Source organism: Sceloporus occidentalis, unplaced genomic scaffold (assembly GCF_023333645.1).
Source record: "Sceloporus occidentalis isolate IW3139 unplaced genomic scaffold, rSceOcc1.0.p SCAF_13, whole genome shotgun sequence".
NCBI lineage: Eukaryota > Metazoa > Chordata > Lepidosauria > Squamata > Phrynosomatidae > Sceloporus > Sceloporus occidentalis.
The window spans coordinates 3,235,140-3,245,370 of NW_028316993.1; the positions used below are offsets into that span (position 1 = coordinate 3,235,140).

The 10,231-nt window shown below is 44.6% G+C and overlaps 1 protein-coding gene across 3 annotated transcripts in view; it reads left to right on the plus strand.

Annotated features, from left to right (window-relative positions):
- The window catches only part of LOC149304580 (gastric inhibitory polypeptide receptor-like), a 20,399-nt gene extending 10,654 nt beyond the window's left edge, over positions 1-9,745 (plus strand). For 2 of the 3 annotated variants that reach the window (XM_089479448.1, XM_089479450.1), the window contains 13 exons: positions 987-1,160; positions 1,509-1,608; positions 2,182-2,289; positions 3,077-3,198; positions 3,473-3,576; positions 3,945-4,101; positions 4,583-4,742; positions 5,452-5,512; positions 5,823-5,892; positions 6,494-6,582; positions 6,716-6,854; positions 8,242-8,283; positions 8,983-9,745. In XM_089479448.1, the coding sequence (XP_089335574.1) occupies positions 1,104-1,160; positions 1,509-1,608; positions 2,182-2,289; positions 3,077-3,198; positions 3,473-3,576; positions 3,945-4,101; positions 4,583-4,742; positions 5,452-5,512; positions 5,823-5,892; positions 6,494-6,582; positions 6,716-6,854; positions 8,242-8,283; positions 8,983-9,300 (1,527 nt within the window). In that variant the 5' untranslated portion in view covers positions 987-1,103 and the 3' untranslated portion in view covers positions 9,301-9,745. Of the gene's footprint in view, positions 1-983; positions 1,161-1,508; positions 1,609-2,181; positions 2,290-3,076; positions 3,199-3,472; positions 3,577-3,944; positions 4,102-4,582; positions 4,743-5,451; positions 5,513-5,822; positions 5,893-6,493; positions 6,583-6,715; positions 6,855-8,241; positions 8,284-8,982 lie in introns of all 3 variants that reach the window. The other variant, XM_089479449.1, reaches the window with a different exon arrangement.
- The last annotated feature ends 486 nt before the right edge of the window (positions 9,746-10,231 follow it).

The window sequence follows — 10,231 nt, forward strand, 5'->3', positions numbered from 1 at the left end:
CTGGAGCAAGTTCTGCTGCTCTGGAGAATAGGACCCAGAGCAAGGGATGCAAGATACAGGAAAAGAGATTCCACCTAAACATTAGGAGGAACTTTCTGACAGTAATGCTGTGTGCATCATCCATTAGTCCCTTGCTTCTGCACAATGATGTTTACCTTGCTAAAAGCTGTCAGGAAAAAGTAAAATTGAAAATCAATGCTAACATCTCAGCGCCACTGCACACAAACAACCAGGAGTCAGATGCATTTTTAACTGGATGCATTTTTTTTCTTTACAGAGAAATAGAGGTTCGATTGAACTGTGTTTTAACTTCTTAAGGTTTTTTTAAAATTGTATTGTGTTCTTGCTGCATGCTGCTTTTTAAAAGTTGTAAATGAGAGACAGTGTGGCGTAGTGGTTTGAGTGTTGGACTATGGTCCAAAACTCTCTGCAGAAATAATCCAGTTTGAGACCACTTTAACAACCCTGTTTCAGTGCTGGTGAATCCTGGGAGTTATACTTTATTGTGGCACCAGAGCAATCTGACAGAGAAGGCTAAATGTCTTACAAAACTATAATCCCCAGAATTCTCTAGCATTGAGTCAGGGCAGGGCAAAGTGGTCTCAAACTGGATTATTTCGGCAGTGTGTTTTGGACCAATGACTCTGGGCATCAGGGTTCGATTCCCAGCTTGGCCATAAAACCTATTGAGTGACCTTGGGCAAGTCACAGGCTCTCAGCCTCAGAAGAAGGCAGTGGTGAACCTCCTGTGAAGAAATCTTGCCAAGAAAATGCCATGAAAACCTTAGGGTTGTGGTAAGAAAGAAATGACTTGAAGGCACACAGCAACAACACCAACAACGGTTGATCAACTGGGATCTGCTAGGGATGCAAAATCGGTTTTATGTGTCTGGAGTGTTTTTAGGTTCTGGGGCAGCAAAGCAAGACTAAGGACTGTTCACTCAATATGTTTCTTGTGATGGTCTCTGCTCCCTCTTCCAAAGAAGGCTTCATCCCAGTGTGACATGGAAGTGAATAGAGATTTCCAGTTCCAAAGCCTGCTAGACAAGGAGTCGTGAGATGGATGCCTCTCCCTGGCCTCATGCCTCCGTTGCAGCCAAAGCATGCGAGAATCCCTGGAACTCTTACTACTGTGTGCATTGCTCCAGAAGAATGCACAGGTAAGAAGATGAGGGACAAGTAGGTTAATTCCTCCTATCCCATTCTTTTGCTGTTCAGAAATTCAGTTTGGTTCTGCAAATTGTGTTGTTTTGTCCCCCTGAGCTGTTTTTATATACATAATGGAGAAGGGGTGCCATCTCACAATTCAGGGTAGGAAACATTTGTTCTTTAAGGCCAAGAGGCAGGGTCTACAACACAAAATTGGACAGCCTTAAGCTGTAGGTAACTTTCTGAAGTTTGACCCCAGTCATAAGGGACACTGGCCAATACACTGCCTAGTTTGCAGCCTTTCTGTGCCTCTCTGAACTCTGCTTTTCATCCTGGTTTCTTTTCCTTCCCTGTCACAGACTAGCTCCATTGGAAGTTCAGCCAAAGATACGTTTGCAGCATGGCAGCAATATCAGCAAGACTGCAGTCATAAGATGTTAGCGGATCCGCAGCCCACAGGTGAGAGTGCCTCCTCTCCAGCCATATGCTTCCTAGTTTCCATCAAGTGTTGCAAACTTTCTATCTGAAAAAGAATGACTCAACTTAGTTTGCAACAATGGAAGTAAGCTGAGCACAAAGGTATAAAGTGGGAGGAGGAGAGAGAAACTAGGACATTTTAAAAGCAGTTTATAAAGTGAGATGACAGAGGATTAATCGGGACTGTCTCTGCCAAATCGGGACAGTTGGAGAATATGTAGGTAGTTACTATATTGTGATAACTTCTTTATTCCAAATTGGAAAGGCCCTTTGAATACTATCTATCTTGATGGGAGGTGGTGGATTAGGGGTTTGCCACTCTGCCTCAGGCAACGAAACGTTTCAGGATGTCCCTGATAGCCATAGAAAACCATCTCCATCTCCCATCATCTTCTGCATCATCTCCATCTCTATCATCTCCATCATCTCTGTCTCCATCATCATCTCCATCTCTATCTCCATCACCTCCTCCTCCTCTAGCCCCCTTTTCAATCCACCAGATGAGCCAGTGGTCAGTCCGCAATAACCCCTTCCTTTCTTCTAACCCATTTCCAGGCCTTGTATGCAACCGTACATTCGACATGTATGCCTGCTGGGGCGATGCCCTTCCCAACACCACTGCCAGGGTCCCCTGTCCCTGGTACCTCCCCTGGTACCAGCAAGGTGAGTTTGGTTTGATGACTCCTCAAGTAGTTTCATCCTGAGGTCACCTGTCATCTGTGGTGGGTGGTCCCTCTCTCCGTTGCAGACTGTAAGCTCCCTGACTCCAGAGAACTGTCTATTTCTTCATAAAGCATCCACTTTATATATTGCTAAGGAAATACTCTAGGAATGGGAAGGAATGAGACTAAGAATGGAAAAGGCAGCTAGTGAAAGGAGTAGAGAAGATCCTAAAGAGTAAAGACATACAACGGAGTCCTAGAGTCAGAATCGCCCAAGCCTTAGTATTCGCCATCACTATGTACAGATGTGAGAGCTGGACAGTGAAGAAAATGGATAGGAAAAGAATCAACTTATTTGGGATGTGGTGCTGGAGAAGAGTGCTGAAGATACCACGGATGGCCAAAAAGACAAACAAATGAGTCCTTGAACAGATCAAATCAGAAATCCCCCCTGGAAGCCAAGATGATGAAACTGAGGCTATCGTATTTTGGCCACATCATGAGAAGGCATGAATCATTGGAAAAGACAATAATGCTAGGGAAGGTAGAGGGATATAGAAAGAAAGGAAGACCACATGCCAAATAGACAGACTCTATGAGGGAGGTCAGGGTCCTGAACCTACAGGACTTGAGCAGAGCAATGGAGGACGGGGGCCTTGGAGATGTCTCATCCACAGGGTCACCATGAATTGGGGCTGACCCAAGGGCAGTTAACAACAACAAAAGGAAATAACCAACAGCTCAGGATTGTCACCATCTACTAGTCCTCTGTCCTGCTTTCTTTACAGTACAAGGTGGCTTCGTGTTCCAGAAGTGTGGGGCAGATGGACAGTGGGTGGACGATGGGACAGGCCATCCTTGGCGTGATCACTCCCAGTGCGAAGCCCTCTATGAAGAGCTTCCCTTCCAGGTAAAATCATTGGGCTAAAATAGGGGTGAGAATCATGCAGCCCTCCAGATGTTCCCAGCATTCCTCAACACTGGATAATAGCTTTTGCCTACTTGGCCACACACTGATGTTGCTTGGCCACACATGTCCCAGTTTTGACCTGTGAAATGTAGGCATTCACGACACACTGGGTGCATTATTGTCCGAGGGAAAGTAGTAAATCTGTTGTGGAGTTGACATTTGCAGATGCTGGTATTCCAGCTGGCGTCTGACCTTTGCTTCTGTTTCCTTCCAGAAACATTTGTGGATTCTGGAGCAGTTCCGACTGATGTACACAGCGGGTTATTCCATTTCTCTGGTGGCTTTGATCGTGGCCCTGGCTCTGTTGTCAGCCTTCAGGTACATAGAGAAAAACCAATAAAGATATCAGATGGGAAGAACTAGCCAGTTGTGATTGGGGGAATGGACTGGATTAAACACAGAAACAAACTCACAACAAGAACCAACAGCAATTCTATCACTGTAGTGTGATATTCAGCTAAAATGATGGTGATGATGATGACAGTCATGAAGATAATATAACAACAGCTCCCCCTGCTGGTAGCTAAAGAATAGCCATATGATGCTGGTCAATGGAGCTTGGGGCTGTCCAGTATACACTAGTACAAATATAAGCCTTGCCCCAAAAGAAATCCTATATAATGGTTAGGGACAGAGATAATGTCACTGCTTGACTCCTCCCCAACTCTTCCTCTCATCCTTCCCAGGAAACTTTGGTGCATCCGCAATTACATCCACATGAATCTTTTCCTATCCTACATGCTGCGGGCAATCTCCATCCTCACCCGGGATGCCCTTCTCCGGTTGCGTTTCCCTGAAGACCTCCAGGATGAAGGAGATCTCTCCCGCCTTCCTATTGCACAGGTAACAGATCCCCATTCAGTGGTGATATTCTAATGCATTCCAAGGAAACAGGTGGATAGCAAAGGTTGGAAGAGTCACTTTGTAAAGACTACAGCTCACAGAATCCCCAGCCTCCATGCTTTCTCCTTTGTGGCTTTTTTGAGCTCTGGAAGAGAGGCATCAGGAATCAGAGAGGAAGTACTGTATAGTAAATGGTGGGCAAAGTGTGACTGTGGACCATATCCTTTCTCAATTTTTTATGTGTGCGCAAAACAAAACATTTTTTGGGGTGTGTGTGAAGGCATTTCCACCACATTTGGGTAGTGGCAGACCAAGTTATGCCCAGGAAAAGCCCTTTTTGTATTTTTCACACTTGCCCACCTCTGTTATAATGTTCTAGATTTAAGATCTGTGCCCTCGTCTTTCTTTCTTTCTTTCTTTCTTTCTTTCTTTCTTTCTTTATTTATTTATTTATTTCTCTTTCTCTTTCTCTTCTGTTCAGGCTGTGGGCAGCTGTCGCCTGGCACAGGTCCTCACCCAATACTGTGTCTGTGCAAACTACTACTGGCTCCTAGTGGAAGGACTTTATCTCCACAACCTGCTGGGACTCATGGCCTTCTCCGAAGAGAGCTATTTCCCAGGCTATCTGTTTGTTGGATGGGGTGAGTCAGCCAGCTGGTGCCATCTCCCAAGGAGGAATAAGACCCTGTGGGACCCTCTGTTTTATTTTCCTATTTGAATGAATGGCCTGGGATTTACTCTGCGTACTCTTGTTGTGCAGTTTGTTGCTGCTTCAAGTCATTCCCTATTCATGACAACCCTACAGAACCAGTGTGGTTCAGTGGCTTTTGCATTGGACTATGACTCTGGAGATCAGGGTTTGAATCCCCCTCGGCCCTGGAAACCACTCAGAGTGCATCTGCACTGCAGAAATACTCCAGTTTGACACCTTTAACTGCCATGGCTCCATGCTATGGAATTTTGGGCATTGCAGTTTTGTTATTTCTGCCTCTGGCAGCAAAGTTTCTGCTAAAGAAGTAATGCCTATGAATACCTCAGCATTGTTAATGGTGGTAGAATACTTTGCTCCAGATATTTATAGGAGCTACCCATGGTTCTGAATATAATCGGAAGACATAGTTCAGCAACTTAGGGCACTTCCAGAGACACAGTCCAAGAAAATAAGAAAAAGATTAAATCTGAAATGTATCGCTGTTGTTTTCCAAAAGCAGTGCAAAGAAGCCAGCTATGCATTCGTGAAGTGAAAGGGAAGGCTGAGAACTTCTGTTGTGTAGAAGACAATTGTACCCATTATGCAGACACTTAAGGTGAGGCCTGTTGTTGATGTCTCACTTCTCTTTCTGTGTGCAGGATCACCAATTCTGTTTGTCATACCTTGGGTAATCGTGAGATATCTCTACGAAAATAATGAGTAAGTCTGTATGGTAGAAACCTGCTTGTATTTTGAGATCTTTTGATGTCCCGCCATTCTACAAGTACATTTGGTGGTCTTTAAACAGAAGTTGGTTGGGTGGGCATCTTCTGAGTGTGCCTTCATGGTGTATTCCTGCATGGCAGGCGATTGGTCCAGGTGACCCTTGAAGTCCCTTCCAACTCTATGATTCTGTCACCAATTCTATGACTCTGACCCCTTCACAAAGATTAATTCTTCCACCCTTTCTCTCTCGCTCTCACTTTCCTTCCCAATTCCACTAACATCTTCTCAATTTTTTTCTCCCCAGATGCTGGGAGAGAAATGACAACATGGGCTACTGGTGGATCATTCGGTGTCCTATCCTGCTAGCCATCTTTGTAAGTGTCCTCAACCAAATGAGAGCCCTGGTCTTTCTTCCCCAATATTGACTGCTGTAATTGGGAATAGCTCTCCAAAATCCTGGCTGGAGGGCTCACCTTCTCCCAGTTGGCTTCCGGGTCAATGGGATGGTCAGTCTGCCCTGGGTTTTAGTTTAAATTTTAAAGGAGCTTGCCAAAGCACTTAATTCACTCCCGAGTGTAGATTTAGCCCCTTGGAAAGCTTCTTTAAAGTTAAAAATAAAACCTGTAGTGGATTCACTGCCTGACTGATGTGGAAGTCACTTAGCCTCCACCACCAATTGAGAGACAGTCCAACCCCAGTGGTATGTTCCCAGACTTACCATGGCTAGCAAAAAAAACATGGATAATGGTGAATGCTATTTTTGGCTGGAAGCTGATCATAGAGTTGGGCTGGAGCACCTCCAGATGCCTGTAGAGCTGGTCTCTATTGGCTTTCCATTGGGCCAACTGGTTGTGTTAAAGTAGTTTTGGAAGAGATGGCCTTTGGTCTGATCCAGTAGGATTCTTCTTACATTTTTAGGGTGGTAAAGCTTACTGCAAGTCAGATACTTTATTTGTGTGTGTGTGTGTTTCCCAGGTCAACTTTGTGATCTTCATCCGCATTATTAAGATCCTGATTTCCAAGCTCCGGGCCCAGCAGATGCGTTACGCGGATTACAAAATGAGGTAGGGAACAAACTCTGGGACAGGCAAAAGAGAAAATGTTGTCAGTGATATTACTTGGATCCCTTACCTTGGACTTTATTCATCAAAGTTTTTTTTTTCTTTTGGTTTTCCACTTCCACTTTCCCATTTTTAGGCTGGCCAAGTCAACGCTGACTCTCATTCCCTTGCTGGGCATTCATGAGGTTGTGTTTGCTCTGGTGACAGAGGAACAGGCTCAAGGCACCTTGCGCTATATCAAATTCTTCTTTGAGCTCTTCCTCAACTCCCTCCAGGTAAGGAACACATTTTGGATATTAACTATAAGAGGACTTCTACCGGCCTTTGGTCCATCTACCTCGGGCTTGTCTAAACTGAGTGGTCATCCAGGATTTCAGCCAGGAGTCCAGCTCTGCCTTTTGTTCATCATCCTACTTGGTGATGAACTGTTTTGCTGGCTCCTGCATGCAAAGCAGGTGCTCTAGACCTGATATACAAACACTCCCTTTACTAAATAAGCTATAATATCTAGGGGTGCATCTACACTGTAGAAATAATGCCTTTTGACATCACTTTAACTTACCATGATTCCACCCTACAGAATCACAGGGTTTGTAGTTTGGTGAGTCACCAGCACTCTTTGGAAGAGAAGGCAAAAGACCATGTAAAAAAGTATAAATCTCAGGTTTCCATGGGATGGAACTACAGCACTTAAAGTGCTGCAGTATTTGTACAGTGTAGACACATACCAAGGGTGACTCTCCTTACTGAATATGTTTCTCCCACCTCTAAATGCTTTATCTAAATCTATAGGCCACAGATAGGTTGTCAGCTGAGGACCATCCCAGACCTTAAGTTTTAATGGCCCCAAATCTGATGCCTAGGGACATCCCCTTGCGAGGTCACGGGAAATCCCTGGAAGTGTCACAAGGGTGATGTCATAAGGAGCACCTCCTGATGATGTCACTGAGCATGATACACCAGCGTCAACCACAATGAGCAGAGCATGCTATTTAAACAAGCAAACAAACAAAAAACCAAGGCAACAAATGAGGATAGAAGATATAAGGACCTTGCGAAGCAGTGCTCTTATCTTGAGATTTCTCCTCCTTCCTCTGAGGACTGGAACACTGGGGACAGACCCTGACGTCTGAGAATCCTAACTATGTGCAGCCTCCAAAGCTTCCTCCAAACCCACTTATTTTAAAACAAATCCTAAAAATTACCTCATGACTTCTCTGGCAACATGGGGGCAATCCTGCCATATTTTTAAATTCCTTCAGGATGTTTCAGACTCAGCAAAGTCCTTTTTAAAACTAGAAGTTTATTTCCTGGTTTTAAAAAACAATGCTTCTGGGCTTGAAACATCTTGAAGGGGGGTGGGGGTGGGGGTGTTCAGATTAGCAAAATCGCCTTCCAACTGTGCCCTCCAACTGTCTTGATTTGGGCAGAAACTCAGACCACATTCACCATCCCAGATACATGGAAGGTGCCAACCACCACCGCCTGGGTCAACCCACCTTTTTCTGCCAACTACTAACCAAAAGCATAATGCCTTTGAACCTAAGTCTTGTTGATTTGCTTGACTGACACCATTCATATCCTTAAGCTGGTACAAAGCCAGTTCATGCTAGCAGTGTGGATCCATCACATCTTATTTTGCTTTTTGTTAACCACCTGCAGGGCCTTCTGGTGAGCATCCTCTACTGCTTCATCAACAAGGAGGTAGGTAGTCTGAAAGACAATCCCCTTGACTCCTGTTGTTGTGCAGATCACAAACACGGCTGGCTCAAATTTGTTTCCTGCCCTTTGTGGGGTTGTTCCCCCAAACCCATATGTGTGTATATTACCAGAATAATTTATTAACAGAAGATCAATATGCAGTGGGACCTTGGTATCTGCTGGGGTTTGGTTCCAGGACTCCATTTAGATACCAAAATCCATGGATGCTGAAGTCTCATGAGCATTTTTGAAATGTATACATTTGCTTTTGGGAATGTATATATTTCTAAAATATTTTCAAACCGTAGATCCTTGGAGGCGTGGATAAAAAAATCCACAGATACAAAGGACTGATTGTCTAGTTGGCGTACAACAGTTATTCAAACTCTAGCCTCCAGCAATGGGTTGATGCCAGCAAAATCCATTTCATGACCACCACCATCATCACCTCCGTCCTTCCTCAAGTGGCTAAGATTATTACATGCAGGTTTTAAACCATGATTACACCTGGAAAATGCTGCTTTAGCAAGACTTTAGCAATGCTGTTCCCCAGCCCTCAGAGGGAACAGGCAAGCTAGAAAAGGTTTGGCGTTTGTGGTTATTATCCCTGCTGATGAATATGTCCTGGTGCTTCAACCCTTTGAATCTAGATTTCACGACACCGCTGTTGCAAAGCCAAATTCTCTTCTTCTCTCCTTCCAGGTCCAATCTGAGATCCAAAGGAAGTGGCAGAGGTGCCAATGGGGAGCTGGGCTGCTGGAGAAGCAAGGCCAGAGCCTAAGCCGCTGGGCATCCTGGCGCAGCCGAAGCAGCCACGGGAAAAAGGCTGGCTTTCCAGGACAACCAGGTCTCCACATAGGCCTTGAGAACCCAGGAGGCGCACGGTTCCAGCAGACGCACGTTGGCGGCCAATCTTACGGTTACATCCCCGTCAGGATGAAGTCTGAGGACAAAGCGGAAGAGTCACCCGACCCCAAGAAGGCTCTCGCCTCCACCGCCGGTCCTGAAAACGCCAGCTAATCCTTGGTTCCTGTTGAACATCCAAGGGAAGTTTCGGACCTTCCGACATTTCACAGATGAAAACCAGGACATGTGTGGCCAAACAACATCTGAGCATGGTTAAAAAGCCAACCCATTATTAATGAGGAAGACCATCCAAGCTAAGAAAGGTTGCAGCAGGTTGCTTTTGCCTGATTCCACTGGGAAGAAAAACCTCTCTGCTGAGTTAACAGAGAGGAAACTATAGTACAGTTGGCCCTCCTTATCCACTGACTTTTTATCCATCGATTGAAGCATCCATTCCAAGCAGAGCTTGGAAGGTTACTTTTTGAGAGTAATTTGGTTCCATAACCTGTTTCAGAAACAATTCTCATTGCAGTGTTTGGAAAGAACCTCGTTGTATTTATTATCTGATCCTTTTTGCTACTTTGTGGGTATGTGTGTGTGTGTGTGTGCGGAAGGGAAGATTTAGGATTGACTAAAACAATAAAACTTCAAATATTTCTATCACAGTGGCTCCAAAAAATGCTTTAAAAATTGCCTTAGAGAGGAACTTAGAAAATTAACTAAAATGTAACTGTTACAGGCATCATTTATATGATATGGGATTTGAGAGGCCAAACTAAACCTAATCATATAGTTGCAGAATTGGGAGTCCCAAAGGTCATTTAGTCCAACTCTCTGCCAATTAATATTTGAGGACTGCTTTTATCTTTTAGAAAACATATATTACTTTGGCGTTGCACCCTTCGATCTTTGCTGAACTATATAATTCCTGGGCAGGCAATGCCATGCTACACCCAAAACTTACGGCTCCCAGGATTTTGTAGCATGGAGGCAGGGCAGTTAAAGAGGCATCAAACTGCATTATTTCCAGTGTAGATGCACCCAGAGTTATACAGTTCTGCAAAGAGCCAAGGGTGCAACTACACTGTAGAAATAATAGTTTCAC